The following is a 17,650-nucleotide window of genomic DNA, read 5'->3' as shown; positions in this document are numbered from 1 at the left end:
TATAAGTGTAAAATTTCATGCAATCTGGGAGGCTGAAAAGTCAGGAGAAATAACTTTAAAGCACTGCAGCTCCACTGATCAAGTTGCTGATATTCTAACCAAGCCTCTTGCTAAATCTCAATTTGAAAAATTGAGACACTTGCTTGGTGTAACAACTTCAATTTCTAAGGAGGAGTGTTAGCAAACTAGAATATTGAAGTTGTAGTTCATTTACTGTTTTTGGTTAAGCATTTTGTTATTTGATTAAGTCACTTTAGTTGGAGTAAGTAATATGTGTGGCTTACCTTAAACTAAGGAACTTTTGCATATAAAGTATGGTCATAGGTATGGCTTCTTTGTACTTGTCTTCTTGTATAAGTATCCTTAATTAATGAAGAAAAAAAACACTTCCGAAAATTTATCTTTCAGCTCTCTTTCTTTCATCTTTAAGCTAAAAACTTGCTCCCCTGTTTTTCTGAAGCTTGCTGTAACCTTGCTGCCCAGTTTTATGGAAAATTGCTGAAATCCTGCATATTAAAAATTCAGTAAGGTATGTTTTCAGTCTGCTTTAAATTGAACAATAAATACTCAATGAAGTCATGATAGTGCCGGTAGAAGGAGGAGGAGATAGAAACTCCTTGAACTTCTCCTCTACTAAATCAAAATAAATTATTTTATTAACCCCACCACTGTTTAAGCTCAACATTGCCCAATGTGGAGCTCCATTCACTAGTGTTTTTCCTGTTTCATCAGGAAAATAATCTAAAAAGGTTGCATCGTTAAGATTTTCAAGTTGTTTCCACGAATTTGTCTTGAGATTATATATATAACCACATACCGAATCACTCTTTCTTTCAGAAAAAACCACTACCACATTGAAATTATCAATAGATGAATTGTAATTAAGCCCCGAAACCAAAGACCTAAAAGAACTTCTAAAATACTATCCTGGAATCATCTTGAATTCCCTAATTGTTGGATTCCATAGTAGGAATGTCCAGGAGATCCTTTTGGATCTCTCAGCATTTTCCAATTGTATTAGTAACACACCATTACAAGACCCCGGTACAATGGCGTCGATGAATCTGTTGGTACAGTAAGGCCATATCCTGGTAAAGTCGAATTTGTTGGCTGCTGGAATGAGATAACAGTCTCCTCCCGTTGAAGGAAGAAAAATTGTTTCTTGCTTTGCTTCTCCTGCACGTAATGCACCTTAAGCGGCAGGACTGCATAGAAAAATTCAGTGAGATGTGTTTTCTATGACTCCAACTCTACGGAACTTTCCAGATGTTTCAGTGAGATGATTTATGGCAAACTTGTGAGTCGAGATTAAGTCACGCCAAGATTTGCAAACACACTTGAATCGCAAGAGAGATTTTGTGGGTAGTTTGAGAAGGATTTCCTCTATAATATCATGCGGAAAGAATGGCATTGGAGCTTCCATCTTTTGTCGACTGGAAATTGTAAAGACCTTCATATTCTCTCCCGTATATAATTCTCACTAATCATAATCAACTACAATTAGGATTTCCTAATTTAATCTACTCTGTATGGGAGTAGTATAATTATTTTCTTTATTTAATTCTGAAAGGATCCCAATTTCCTGAGTCATGATGGTACTATAATAAGAAAAGACTAACCCAACTTCCCTAATTACGTTATAGTAAATTATTTAACTATATATAGTGACTTAAATTAATATAACTACACCGGTATTATTTTCCTAATATAACAATTATAATACTTACCAAATGGGAAGGGGTCAAATCCTTGAAAAAGACTGCCTTTGTTCTTGTGCATGCCTAACATTTCCCTTTATTTATAATGCAACCTTGTCCTCGAGGTTTATAGTACTGAATCTCTGTAGTCTTGAAACTTTCAGGGACAATTCATCTGAGATAGAGAAGCATTAAGTCTTCTGTATTAGAGTTTGTTATGCAGTAGTGTGTTGAAGTCTGTTACGCAGTGGTGTATTATTGATGGTATAACTGCAGAGTATCATTGTAGTTGCAATGTCGTAGTAGTATTTGGGATGGGAAATTCTGCTGATGTAGAGCTGCGGTTAAATTTTGATCATGAGTAGTTTTGTGGAGGAGTTATAAATGTGTTGAAGTCTGTTATGCAATGGTGTATTATTGATGATAAAGCTGCAGATTATTGTAGTCGTGATGTTGTAGCATTTGGATGAGCAGCGTTTAATTTGCGATCTTGTGAAGATGTTGAAGAAGAGCACCAGAAGGTAATGGACCTTGGCTTAAGGAGAGATGTTATGTAGAAGTTCACCAATTGATGACAGTTGAGCTGTTGACCAAGTTGACCAAACGTTTTCTGTTTGAGGAATGCTATACCTACAATTTCTGTATGCAATTTTGTATATTATTATATAATTAGATAGTTAAAAATTAAAGATAAACTAATATCTAATCACATGATTGCATATCATTTCTTATACATAAAGTTGTGTACATAGTTTTATTGTTTCTGTTAACATTGTAATTGAGTTTAACAGTTTTTGATATGCGATGGAAAGACGTAGACCTAGTAGTTCATATCATCGAATCATGTTCGTATCATGTCAATTCGGGTTTTAAATCTAATCTGACCCGATATAGAATTGTATCAAAATTTCTCAATCCTAAACTGAACCAAAATATTTTTGGATTAACTTGACATGACTCAAATTAACCCAAACTATATAACAAGCAAAGTTATATCAAAATAAAACATGTAACGATATAATTTGTTATAAAACAACAAATTTTATCAAATTTCAAAAAATAACATGATTTGTTACTAGAGTTAACAATTTTCAGCACAACATGTTAACCCAACATGACACGACACAAAAAAAATTATATATACTTAAGTTTTTCTTGTATGAAATTTATTTCGGGTCAACCAATATAACTCAAAATTAAATCGGATAGTGTTAGATTACACACAAAAGTACCCAACACGACTTGAATAAATATTTTAAAGAAATGTTACTTTAATAGAATTTAGTAGAGATAAATGATAGAAATGTTGAAAGTTAATATCAACAACAATTAAAATCTTTACAAAATGTATGTAATTGTATCTTTATATAATTGTAGTTAATTATATTATTTTTTATTTATATTTAAATATTTTATTTTATTATTAAATAGTAAATTTTAGATTGTGATTTTAATTCAAAATCTTGTTATATATTTAAACATGTGATAGGATCAGTTACATTGTTGTAACCATCACCTGTGTAAACATTGATCTTCAATCGGTGAGAAATTAATTTGTCGAAGGCAAAATCTACTGGGTTAAAGAACCTCCCTTCCCCAATATGTTCTTGCTAGTGAAGATTTGTGCTGCAATTTGAAGTCCTCTGAATTGAGAGGTTTGGCCATGGCGATCTCTTGAAGAAAAGCCTACAAAGTAGGAAATATATTAAGCTTATAAGTGCGAAAATAGAAACTCATATTACACAAAACCAATTGACTTTTACACTTATATATCGCTCACTTATATTGTATTTATTAAATATGAGACTTTAGTCTCCAACCCCTTCTCTCAAGTGCAACCACCATAAGCTATTAGGCTTACCATTTGGCTGAATCTGTTTTTGGACAGGTTCATTATCATTTATATCTATGAATACTTTAGGTTGTTATATATAAATGTGGTGGATTGGACCTTAAATAAGTCAATTGGTTTTGTATAATATAGTTTTTGATCTCTAAACTTGTAAACCCAATATATTCCTGATATGGTATCAGAGCTCAAGCCAGACGGTGAGCCTAACGACCTAAAGTGTTATTGTATATAAGTGATAATACACCCATCCAAAATAGACTCAGCCAAATAATGGGTCTAACAGTGAGAGAAGGTGTTAGAGACAAAAAAAGAAAAGAATCTCAGATATAATAAAATTAAATAAAATGAGTAGTATATAAATGAAGTGAATTAGACTTTAACATAAATCAATTAGTTTGTATAAAATGAGTTTTCATCTCTACAATTATAGGCTAATACATTCCTGACAAACACCGATATTGAAGTTTGTTCAAACCATCCATATGAAAGGTAGAGATGATCACACAGCTTCAGTGACGCGTTGAATTGCCTCCCTACAAGCTCTATACCATCAAAATGAAGCACTTCTAATTGGAAATGTTTGACAAGAAGTTTCACCATATGTATTCGCACGCTGAGAGCCCATATCCACTGAAGAACCATCACCTTCTCTTGCAGTCATGGAAGAGAACTCATCCTGAAAAAGGAACGAGAGTACAAAATATTTACTTCAAAGAAGACTAAGAAAGAAGAGAATGGTGTCCTCTTTTTTTTTTTTGTATTTTATTAGCTGCCCTTATTAATTTTGCAAGTTTTATATAACCCCATAACATGAATTTCAAATTCCTATTGAATCCTGATTGTAGAATAATAATAGAAGACTAACCCAACTTTTTTAATTACAACACTCTCAATGTGATTTTCCTAGAATATGACAATATAGTCCTTGGACCAGATGGGAGATTTTTGAATCCTTCAAGAAGACTTAATTGGTTGTTGCACATTCCTAACAGAATCTCTTTCTAAACTTTACATTAAATTAAATTCATCTCGCCAAATTAAATTATATACACCTTATTTAAATATTAGCAATGATTAACACCTTCCCATCTAATATTCTATCTAAAAATACTTTTTTACCTCTTGAGTATATAGATCATAATATTCCACCCAAAACATAATCTTTTTCATACTAGACTTATAAAAGAGTATAATTGTCATATTCATTTCCCAAATTTAATATACCGAAAATGAAAAAGATTTCTTTTTTTTTTTTTAATTTTCTTTCTTTCTTTCTTTTTTGCATTTTTTTATTCCTTGCCTCACCATCCAAGCTCAAAAGTCCAGCCATTTTCAATGGTCAGTCTGTCCTCATCTTCATGAAATCATTATCATCATCACAGCCCTCGTCCCTACTCCTCCTTTATGTCACCCTTGTGTCTGGCTTGATCTCTTCCTTTCCCACTAGGTTCACCAAACCCAAGCATTATTGTGGTTGACAACGCACCTTGTCTAATTGTGACCCACCTCTTTGATTTTGAATCAACTTCTTCTAGATCTATTGGTGTGGTGCCAGACAAGGGAAACTCATCAACTTCCAAAATCACAACTCGCTGCACCACCTAGTCTCTAATCCAATAGTCGTGAAACTCCAGCAATACAGTTGACACACATAACCTTGCCACAATCGCCACCACGAACCTGCAAACCAGCAATTAAGAACTTATCTTCGACTCATTAGAACCACCCCGGTGCAAAAAATTTAGCAATGCCCTTGAACCATGGATCCTATAAACGACTCTATCATAAGCCAAAGCTACTTCCTCAAGTTGTTTCATACGTTCAAAGTTGGAGCCATTCTTAATCAAGACTTGTATCTCTATCATGAACTTCCCTCACAACCTTTGCCTCATTCCTTGTAATGTCCCCCTTAATATTATTTTCCTTCTTATGAATACTTTCAATAATGTAATTTAGAGTTACTGGCTCCCACTCAGGCTCAACACCTTTTTTGGGCTCAACTTTTACAATCGTTGTGGTGTTTGTAGTAAAATCTAAAGGATACCATCTAGTATTAACGACATCATAGAAGGAGTTCTAGATGATCATGTTCTCAAAGTTGTCAACTTTTAAATATTTAGATGATCATGTTGTCAAAGTTGTCAACTTTTAAATATATGATAAGTCACCCCGTTGCTCCATTAAGCAAGAACGAAGATTGTTATACAACATAACTTGGTTGAGCATAATGAAGATAGAAGATATTTGAGGGAACTTTTGTGGAGAAGTTTTAAAGTGGGTTATGTTGTGTGTGTGATTGTACTAAAGCTGGAGTTTTGTTTTTTTATTTGTTAAAGAAGTTATATGTTCAATATGTTAATTACACTTAATTAGGGGTAATATGTTAAAATTATAACAAAATGAAACAATTATTGGTAATATACTAATTAAAATTTATGCACTTGTTTTAGAGCTCTTTTTGGCTAGTAGTGTTAGGTTTTGAGATAAAAAAATATTTCTAGTTTAAAAATCTTGGCTGAGAAGATGTTAATCACTCGAATATTAGCCGTTGATCTTTCATACAAATTCCTAAAATTTAGATAATGTTGAACACAAATAAAGTTTGATATAATTGCAAATAAACCCCATCCAAAACCTAAGTAAAAAAAGGTTTTAATCTATATACAGGTAATAGTGTATTTAAATTTATTGTTAGATGATTTATTTGTTGTGCTATAAGGCAACCTACCAAAATTCTACTAAAATCGCACTATACCAACTATGATCTATCCCAATTTCACCATCTCGAATTTAATTCGGTTTGCATTTGATTAGTTCTCTAGTAGCGAATGTTGTCAGTAAGTTTTTTAATTTTTAATTTAATTTTATAGTTATTAATTCTAAAATTCATATAAATTGGGTTGAAAATATATTTGATAAAGTTTTACGGTTGAAGTTTTTACTCAGCTTCAGTAAACATTACAAAGTCAATAAATAGTATTTTCATCTTTTAAGTGTCCATACGATGCCAATTAACAAATCTTATTAAAAGAACTAGATGATGGATGGAAAAACGTCTTTGTACAAACTTCATGGGTTGGAAATTGACAAGGCAAGTCTTGAGTGGAAAAATGTTCTTTAACCTTAGATTACCTTATATGGTAAAACCACTCTATGGTCATACTGTTGGGACAAACCTAATTTTATTACTTTGGGGAGGTTATAACATAATATATGTGTAATCACAAAAAAAAAAAAAAATTCTTATTTTGACTTAATTATCCTTATTACAAGAAGTATTAAAGAAAAATAAGTATTATTTTAATAAAATTCATTAATAGTGAATGTCAAATCTTTTACAGGAAATTGTGATAATCAATAAGCTATGTACTTCTTTTACATCTTTCTCTGAGTAAATTACTGATATTTTTACTAAAATTTTAACTCTTAAGATATTTCATAATATGCATAACAAGTTGGATATAACTGATATGTGTATGCTCTAGCTTGAGGAAGAGTGTTAAACTTTTAAACTTTTATCCCGCATTGGTTATCTATATACTTTCTCACATACTCTCTAGATATATTGTAAAGAGGAGTGTAAGGCTAATATATCTTCTCCTTTTCACACTTTCTCTCTTTACAATAGAAATTAGGTCTTAAGCAAACATGCCTCAAACATCTCTAGGCCTGCAATTTATCACAGAAACCACAGTGGAATCAATGAAAGAAGTTATCAAACTCAAAGAAGAATCTCAGCAATCCGGATTACTCAATGTAGCTTTGTACAAAACTCAAATCTCAAACGTAAAATGTAAACTCAAACATAGGAAACATTTTGGAATCTGATTTCTTCTTGAGAAGGCGAAAGCCTCACTTCTCAATTTATACAATTTTCCATAACAGATTATTCTTTGTTTATTATGCAAAGATGTAAGTAGTTACTGTACTGCCGTAGTCCAACAGTTGATCCAAATATTACCATCTGTATATTTGTATGTAATATTTTCTACAAAAAGAAAAAAGATTTTAAACAGAAATCTTTTTTATTTCTTTTTAATAAATTAGTTCTTCCAAGTCAAAAGTTTGGTCATATAAATACATATGTTCTGGTATCTCAATTTGACTTAGCTTTCTGTTTTGTTTAGATGGTGAAATTCTGAGTTTTAGTTCGAAAAGTGATAGAAGCAGCACCACCTCATCTCTCTATAGGTTGGAGATTATGAGAATAGAGCTATTCTCTGTGTATGGAATTGTCCTTTTTGTAAACAGTGTAAATTCGGTTGAAATTAATAAACAGTGTAAATTCTACTATCCAGTTTGGTTAATAAGTAGGTACTTTTACCAATTGTTGATAACGTTCCAGTCCTGCAATTCGGTCCAATTACTTAATGTAAAAGCAAGATCATGTCATACTACAATGGTTTTCCTGTGAGGACACAACACCAAGAACAAGAGGTTTGGTAGGTAGGTGATCAATTTCACAACTCGCAAAGATATTAGTAGATGATTTCAATTATTGCATTGAAACTTGAGATGTAATACTAAAAGTTAATCTTCCTAAACGCACGGAGCAAATTAAGGGTTTACACAGTAATCCACCCAGCTGTGTGAATTTTGACTTGATTAAATAAATCTGTAATGTAGCTAGGAGACGGTGAACTAACAATCAGCTCAGAAAAACCATGCAAAATTTTCTCAACCATACACATGTATTGATGGCCAGTTCATCAACTTGATTGACACCCTGCCTGCAACCTGTGGATTTGCTAGCTATAAAAACCCAACATTACTTGTTGTTTTCACCACTCAAAACTCAATAGCAATAGCCATTTAAGAATATTAATCCCACACGACATCTAACAATGGCTTCGAGCAACAAGTGTTTGATCTCAGCTTTCTTTGTTGCTTTGACAATATTTTCTTCCATGGATGTTGGGTTAGCATCTCGCCGTCTACTGCAATTGCCACCGTTACCCACTTTGCCAAATTTGCCTAAACCGTCCGCATTGCCGCCTTTGCCTTCGGTGTCTACACTGCCAACGACCGCACAACCATCTTTTCCAAACCCCACTTTGCCACCACTTCCTACGGCTTTGCCCACCATTCCTTCTGTCCCAAAGCTCACTCTCCCACCATTGCCAAGCATACCTTCAATTCCAACTACGATTCCCTCTATTCCATTGCCATTCTTCTCTCCACCTCCTTCAAATTAAACTGTTTAATCTATTTATATATTCTCCCTGGTCCCTATCATTGGTGTAATGTTGCAGTTGCTTGTCATATGGGAAAGCCTTGTTTTTGTATCAGTGATGTCTTGTCCCGCAGTATGTTGTCTTGCGTACAGGAAGACTTCTTTTTGTGTCACTGGCAAATCTGAAGCTTTCTGTTGTTTGTATTATTGCTTGTTATTTCTAGTTTCATCAAGTTCACAGCAGATTTAGTATTGCATTCTTTTTTGGGAGTTTCAGATTTTAAACCTGGCATTCAAAATCTGCCTCATTTTGTTATGTGCAGTATCCGATTAGCTTGCAATTAAGACTTTGAAGATGCTGAGCCTGATGCCCTTATACACTCTACTTCAGCAATTATTGATCACTTCAGTGAAAAGGGAATTAGGTGCAATACAATTCAGCAATTATTCAAAAATGCTATTCATTATATATTTCTATTACTGTATAGAGTAAGTTTTGAAATAAAAAATTTGCATTTTTATATGTTTGGTGTGAAGATTTTGTAAGATTTTTGAATGGGAAGATTATATGCAAAGATAGAGAAATGGAAAGAAAAAACAGGAAAAGCAGAGAAGAGAGAAGAAAGTTCTGATAGTTGTGATGATCATCCCGCTTTTCATTATATCAATAAAACATTTATATGTACTTCCTATTTTACTTAAAACATGTACATAGCAGTTCAAATTAAGCTAAACCATATAATTTCTTACAAAGCAAACCAAAAGTAACCAAAAGCTTACCTACTCTAACAACTCCAAGCTACATTGATTACATTCCAACCAAATGCAAACTAAAACAACTCAAAATAGATAAGAAAGTTTGTCAGCATATTAAACAACAAAAACAAACTTATATTGGCTTTGTTTCAAAGCACCCAAGCACATCTTCAATATATCAAAAAAATCCAACAACTGCATACTTCACTTAGCTTCATTAGATTTGAAGAAAAAACTGAATGCAACTAATTTTATCACCTACCTATGTTTACAAATTGTCATGAAACTTATGGTATATAAATCTCAAGCAACACAGTATCATCAAGCAAACTTCTTAACCAACTATTTTAGTAGGACCTTACCTGGATCTTTTTATTGTTCAATTTGATACAATGGAGGTGTTTTGGCAACTACAAGGCATGATATGAAAGTATATCAATCATGGTGTTTAACTTTTGTCATAGTATAAACATATGGATGTGAGCGTTTTCTTTGGGGTAGAAGTATGAACTCTTCGCTTCCCTTTCAAAGTCCGGGTGAGCAACTTTTATTGCAGTTCATATTGGTTATTGGATCAAAACTGTTTGCCATTTTAAAATTTCTCTTAAAAAGGAAATTCATCCAAATGCATTCTTTACCTACAATTCTTAAGTTTTTAGACCATCTGGTACCTGACAATGCAATTAATATGATTGTCTGAGATAATACCTTATGACATTATATAGAGGAGTTTATGTCTGTTTGCATAGTCTGTCCTTTACATTTACAAGTTTGAAGAATCATGATGATAATTAAGTTTTATGATTCTCTAGATAAGATTACAGAACATTTCTCAACATAATAATCTCATGATGCACCTTGAGAATCTGTTTGTCGGATCATATAATTGGTATTGATACTGGTCTTGTGTTGTGTTTCTATATGAATCATCCGTTAACTAACAACATTGGCTTTGTAAAAATTTGGCTAACTTTTGCAGGTGACATCTGAAGTTGCTGCTGAAAAACAGATCTAGCAACTCCGGTTTCCCCATGCTCGCAGAAAGAAATTCAGAACCAACAAGATATGCTTAAACACCCAGATTGTTTTTAGTGCTCTAGTTGAAAGCAATAATAAGAAATTTATTTCCAGAATAACTTGGATCAAACCCATGAGTTCCAACATTTGAGGCATCTCTAAAATATAGAACTCTACATGTCTAGCTATTGCATACCAATAAAACCCCACAATAATAATAATAATAGAGTAAGAAATATTAGTATTTACCATCTTCTGAGCATGACATACTGAATTGATTTGGTGAAACAAGACTCTCCTTATAAGAACCTACCACATGACCCCTATCAACACGCATTGAAACTTTCTTCACTTCTCCTGTTCTAGTGTTGAATGAAATCATGTCACTCCAGTCTGTAACCATGACCACTTCATCACCATTCTTTGAAACAAACAATGGCCTTATGTCACTCATTAAAGAAAACCTCAAATCGAATGGCAAGTTCAACAATTTAATCCATGATTCTTTCACTCCATACTCCTTCATAATCCAAACCTCAAACATATATTCAAAAAAACCTTTTTCCCGTCGAAGTCGAGTTTCACAAAGGCAATCTTCATAAATACTCAAATAAGTCTTGAAAGTGCCGGCAGAAGGTGGAGGAGATAGAAACTCCTTGAACTTCTCCTCTTCTAAATCAAAGTAAATGATTTTATTAACCCCACCTCTGCTTGAACTCAATGTTACCCAATGTGGAGCTCCATTCACTATTGTCGTTCCTGTTTCCTCAAGTAAATAGCCTGTTTCCTCAGGTAGATAACCTAAACAGGTTTCATCGGATAAGAAAAGATTTCCAAAATTGTTGACTTGCCTAGTGTTCTTGTAAGGGAAGTAAAAGTTTTCAAGTCGTTTCCATGAATTTGTCTTGAGATTATAAACATAACCATAAGCCAAATCACTATTTCTTTCAGAAAATACTACTACCACTTTGTAATTATCAATAGATGAATTGTAACCAAGCCCCGAAACCAGAGAACATAAAGAACTTTTGAAATAGCATGGCGGAATCATCTTGAATTCCCTAATTGTTGGATTCCATAGCAGGAATGTCCTTGGGTGTCCACTGGATTCCTCAACATTTTCCAATCGTATCAATAATATACCATTACAGGACCCCAACACCCTTGTATAGATGAATCTGTTGATAATGTATTCATTAGCTGCAGGAGCGAGATAACAATCTTTTCCCCTTAAAGGAAGACAAATTGTTTCTTCTTCTGCTTCTTCAGCACGCGATGAGGTTTGAGCGGCAAGACTGTATAGAGAAATACGACCTTCCCTTAATTTTTCTGATTCGAAGACTCCAAATCTGCGAAACCTTTCAGATGTTTCAGTGAGATGTTTTATGGCAAATTCGTGTGTTGAGATTAAGTCACGCCAAGATTTGCAAACACACTTGAATCGCAAGAGAGATTTTGTGGGTAGTTTGAGAAGGATTTGTTGTATGATATCATCCGGAAAGAATGGCACTGGTGCTGCCCTTTCTGTACTGTAAACGGTAAAACCCTCCATAGAAACACAGTATGTATCACTCAGATCTAGCAATTTTATTCCTAGAGATTTGAATAGCTGCCTCTATATTTAATTTTGCAGGGTTTATATAGCCCCAATTTCCCAATGAATCCTAATAAAAGACTAACTCAACTTTCCTAGTCTTTCAGATTATTTTTCCTAATATGAAAATTAAAGTCGTTGGGCCGAATGGGAAATCGTCGAATCCTTAGAAAGACTTCCTTTAATGTTGTATGTACATGCCTAACATTTCCCTAACTTGTCCTCAGAGTCGAAAGACCACCTTTACATCAAATTGTTCATGGAGGTATTAACTGGTTACCTCAAATACCTTTCTTGTTGGTTTGAAATTAGCTCCTAATAGCACCGATTGTCTCTAAAGTTTCGTTTTCGGTTCATTGGACTCCTTCAATTTGAATTTAGAAGCTTTCTTTTAACAAAAAAATTTTCGGGGAGGACAAAATTCGGTGGGTTGATTCAAAATGATGGCGAAAATCGCAGTTTCAGGTACAAAAATCGTTAACAGTGGTAACTTCAGAGGTTATCAGTTACTGATAAAATCACTTTATGTTGAGCTTGGTTGTAAAATGCGCGAACATAAGTTGAAATTCCGCCTCACATTACATTTTTGTTAAAATGTCTCAAAGAGAAGCAACTTGCAGAAAATCATAATGATGCGTGTCGCCACTAAAACTCAAGAACAAGAACGGAGATCGTAGAGAAGTTAAATTAAGAACAAGAATTACAGAGGGTTTGAGAAAAAAAATTCATGAAACATTTGCAAAGGCCTGGTCCCGCCGATATTATTTCACCCTTTTAAAACCAACTTCTATAATGAAACGACAACGTACATAAAATGGAATTTCGAATCCAAATAAAGCGACAGCATATCACTACTGTTTATTACAATTGAATTAAAATGGAACAACGTCGTAATGGAATCCCACTAATTCTATCACCCGTGCTTTATTCAAACGACTACTGCATATAATGTTCCTTTTAAACACCATGCCCCTGCACTTCTGACTCATTTGTTCAGTTTGTAACAATTCCCCTTCCTTAGCTTCTTTTTCCTCAAGGGAGAATGTTGCAGACCGGTAAGAATGGCCCAATATCCAGCTGACTGAAGGTTCCAGCAATGCACAACAGCTCCTCCAGCAAGTTTCCAGGCACAGCCACCTCCTGCAGTTTCAGTGTTCTAGGGTCTCTCCAACAAAAACTCAATTCAACAATCCCCAAACATTCATTCACAGCCAAGGAAAGAAAGGAACATTCAGAATTATATCTTCATTCTCATTTGCTTGTTAACATATAAATGTAACCTAAGTAGCACGGAAACTTACAATAGGATGTGTTTCCATGTTTCAGAAACATTTCAGTTTCCGAAACCTGTAGGAAACGTTTCCGGTCATTTCAAAATTTTTGAAAAATTTTGAAATACGTTTATTTTAGAAGAAAAATCGTGAAATCGATTAAACACATATATTTTATATTTTCAAACCGAAAATGTCTTTAAATCTCATATTGAATTCATCTCTTCTCTACTTTTTGATGTGTTACTCATCTCTTTCCCGACATATATATAGATTGGTGTGTATTGTTGTTTTTTTCTTAAATATCTACATGCGTTTACTTAAAAACAATTTACAATAGGTTATATGATTCTATTTTATAGTATTTTTTCTCTTCATTCTTTTTTTATTATTTATTTTTGTATTATACAAGTTTATGTATTTTTATTATAAAAAATTTAGTATTTTTAAAAAAAAACTTTTATATTTTTCATATTTATAAGTTTCCCCACGTTTCTGTTTCCTATATTTTTAAAAAAATGTGTTTCCACGTTTCTCTGTTTTCGTTTCCATGTTACATAGAATATAACTGAACGGTTTTCTATTAAGAAGAATTCAGCAGAGTTTAATAATTCATTCCATGTCCATGATGAAACAATAACTTCAGTAACTTGCCTAATCCACAATATTGGGTTCAACAACAAAACCAAACAAGTAACCCCACAAGGCAACAACAAAAACAGTAAAATGAGCTAAGGAAACGCTAGGTTCCGAAAGCCAGCCTTTTCCAAATTTTTTCTGCTACTAAAAAACAACATCCATAATGATATGCTCCTCATCCATGCTTTTCCCACTATATGCGCAGCCTTCTAACCGTCGATGGACCCCACCACTAAAGACTCCTCTCTAAATTCTGGAAAGGAGGCTTTAACTAATTTCAGTTGTCTGGGTGTACTGTCCAAACTACCCTCACCCATTTGGTCTTCACTTTTGCTCTCAGCTGGGCTATTATCCACACCCCCCAGGCTGCCTTCTATATTGTCTCCTTTGGGCCTGCGATGGTAGACTTTTGTAATTAGATTCCCAACAATACCCCCTCTAAGAGTCGCACCATGTCCTCAAGGTGAAAAAAAGGGAACTGCTCATTAACTTCAACATAGTCCTCCCAAGAATTTTCACATGGGGGCAGGTGTTGCCATTTCAAAAGAACTTTCGAGCTGTCATTCTTAGCATAACAAGTTGCCAACAAGGCCTCGAGTTGGGATTGAATGTCAGGCCCTACTAATTTCTTAAGCTAAGAGACATGGAAAACGGTGTGAATTTTGGTACCCGGTGGTAAGAGCAAGCGATACGCAACCGTCCCAATCTTCTCAATAATTTCGTAAGGCCCATAAAACCGAGGGCTTAGCTTCTCAATGGGTCGTCTAGCCAAGTTTTTAAAACGATAAGGTTGTAGCTTGAGGAATACCTTAGCACCCACATCAAATTGAACTTCTCTCCTTTTCAAATCGGCTTGTCTTTTCATGCATTCTTGGGCATGATGTAGGTGGTCTTTTAGCTCAATTAAGATAGCATCACATTGTTGTAGTAAAACACCCACGTCATCAATTTTGGACACCACAAAACCCCATCGTAGTAATGTTAGAGGGTCACGCCCATACAAAGCTTTAAAAAGGGTTATGCTAATGGAACTGTTGAATGAAGTATTGTACCAATATTTCGCCCAAGGGAGCCATTTAGTCCAACTCTATAACCGTTGAACACAAAAACAACGTAGGTAAATCTTAAGGCTATGGTTAAGGACCTTCGTTTGACCATCTGTCTGAGGATGATAAGAAGTACTAAACTTCAAAATTGCCCCATAGCATGAAATAACTCAATCCAGAATTAACTCATGAAGAGATGGTCTTTATCTGATATAATGGAGCGGGAGTACCCGTGAAGTCGTATAATTTCCCTCCCAAATAACTCAGCCACATCTTTTACAGTACACGGGTGCAATAGTAACAAGAAATAAGCATACTTTGTTAGTTTGTCAACTATGACGAGTATAGTATCTCCTTGACCTGTTCGCGGTAGGCCTCCAATAAAATTCATAGTAATGTCGTCCCAAACTTTATCAGGGATTTGCAAGGGCTACAATAATCCGGTTGGGTTCATAGCCTGATATTTACTCCTTTGACAGACCTCACAACTGGCCACAAATTCCTTAATGGACTTTTTCATCCCAACCCAGAAGAATATCGCTGCAATCCATTTATAAGTGCGGAAAAACCCCGAATGTCCACCAAATGGGGAAGCATGAAACTTGGATAAAATAGTAGGAAGAACAGTGGAGTGGGAAACAAGCACCAATCTACCTTAATAAAAAAGGATCCCATTTTTCAACAAAAAATTGGCATGGCTAGTTGGGTCCCGAAGTAAATCCTAAATGATGCCTCGATAATGCTGGTCAGAATGAACCTCCTCTGCCACAATGTCACCCTTAACCCATGAACTAGTAGAGAGAATGGCTAGGTTGGTACAAGTAGGTAGTCTGGAAAAGGCATTTACAGCTTTGTTTTCCACCCCCGATCGATATTGTATCTCAAAATCAAAACCTAACAATTTCATCACCCAGCGCTGTTGGTCACCACTCACAATTGTCTGCTCCATTAAATATTTGAGGCTCTTCTGGTCGGTATAGACTATGAAGTGTTTACCTAATAAATAATACCGCCATTTTTGTAAAGCCAAGACTATAGCCATTAACTCCTACTCATATATAGATTTTGCTTGACTCCTTGGAGATAAAGCTTGACTCATGAAGGAAATTGGCCAGCCACCTTGCATAAGAACTGCCCCAATACTTATAGTTGATGCGTCTGTCTCCACAATAAATAATTGAGTAAAATCAGGCATTACTAACACCGAGACCAAAGTCATAGTCTTCTTAAGAGTCTTAAATGCATGTGTAGCTTTCTCCAACCACATAAAGAAATTCTTTTTCAAAAGTTGAGTGAGGGGTGCGGCGATTCACCCATAATTACAAACGAATCGATGATAGTACCTTGTGAGACCCAAAAATCCTCGAAGCTCAGTAATGTCTTTGGGGAGTAGCCAATCAACCATACACTGAATTTTTTTAGGGTTTGCAGCAACTCCTGAGACAGATATAATGTGACCCAAATATTCAAGCTGTCATGGCAAAAAAACATTTTTTTCTATTTAAGACCAATTGGTGTTCTGATAGCAAGGTCAATGTTGTATTCAAGTGCTCAATGTAATCTACAAGGTCTCGACTGTAAATCAATATATCATCAAAAAATACCAATATAAAACAACGCAAGTAGTCATGAAAGACCGTATTCATTAAGGCTTGGAAAGTGGCCGGTGTATTGGACAAACCAAAGGGCATTACCAAGAATTTGTAATGTCTATTGTGCATCCGAAAAGTCATTTTCTCAATACCATTATCAACAATTCGAATCTGATGGTATCCAGACTTCAAATCTAATTTACTAAAAATAGTGGCTCTAGATAATTCATCTGGCAATTCATCAATAGTTGGAATAGGAAACTTATCTAGTACCGTGAGCTTGTTAAGGGCCCTGTAATCAACACAAAAATGCCAGCCGCCATCTTTTTTCTGAACCAGTAGAACCGAACTAGAGAACTAATACTCAAACAGATGATGTCTGCCTTTAACATGTCCTGGATCTGCTTTTCTACCTCATTTTTTTGATAATGGGATAGCGATAGGGTCGAAGGCTTGGTGGGATGGCCCCCTCCACGAACCGTATAGTATGATTATGAGCTCGATGAAAAAGGAGGCTTGAAGGCTCTTCAAACAAGTGCTGGAAATGCTGCAACAGATTCAAAATCTATGTCTATACTATTCGGTCCTCCTCAGCAGCAGTAAAAGACAACTCCACCCAATAAGCATGGTTGTTGTTTTTCCAAGTTTTATAGAATCCACGAAGTGAAGTCTCCTTAGTAATTAGCGAAAGGTCTCCCTGAAGAATCACTTGTTGGTCATGCCATTCAAACCACATAGTTAGAGATTGCCAATCACTGTGGACGATTCCCAGTGTCAATAACCAATCCACCCCAAGAATTACATCCACATTACCGAGCTGGAACACGTGAAAATCTTGAAAGAAATGAATAGAGTCCAAGTGCAACTGAACCTCTCTGCATATTTCGCTCCCTTTGATGCTCTGTCTGTTGCCTACAGTGATTGAGAATTCCTTTCGATGGATTGGAAGATTAAGTTCGAAAACTACATGCTGAGAAAGAAAACTGTGAGTGGCTCTACAGTTGACCAATGCT

The 17,650-nt window shown here is 34.8% G+C and overlaps 1 protein-coding gene across 1 annotated transcript; it reads right to left on the bottom strand.

Annotated features, from left to right (window-relative positions):
- Window positions 1-10,733: 10,733 nt before the first annotated feature.
- Window positions 10,734-12,047, bottom strand: LOC123221412 (F-box/kelch-repeat protein At3g23880-like). Its single transcript, XM_044644268.1, has one exon. The coding sequence runs from the start codon at window positions 12,045-12,047 to the stop codon at window positions 10,734-10,736; it is 1,314 nt and encodes a 437-aa protein (XP_044500203.1).
- Between the last annotated feature and the right edge of the window lie 5,603 nt (window positions 12,048-17,650).

This window comes from Mangifera indica, chromosome 7, assembly GCF_011075055.1.
Source record: "Mangifera indica cultivar Alphonso chromosome 7, CATAS_Mindica_2.1, whole genome shotgun sequence".
In the NCBI taxonomy this organism is placed as follows: Eukaryota; Viridiplantae; Streptophyta; class Magnoliopsida; order Sapindales; family Anacardiaceae; genus Mangifera; species Mangifera indica.
The sequence above is the reverse complement of the archived record's forward strand: the minus strand, read 5'-3'. Positions and strand labels throughout refer to the sequence as shown.

Coding starts and splice junctions, on each gene's coding strand:
- LOC123221412 (XM_044644268.1), bottom strand. CDS start 12,047: ATGGAGGGTTTTACCGTTTACAGTACAGAAAGGGCAGCACCAGTGCCA.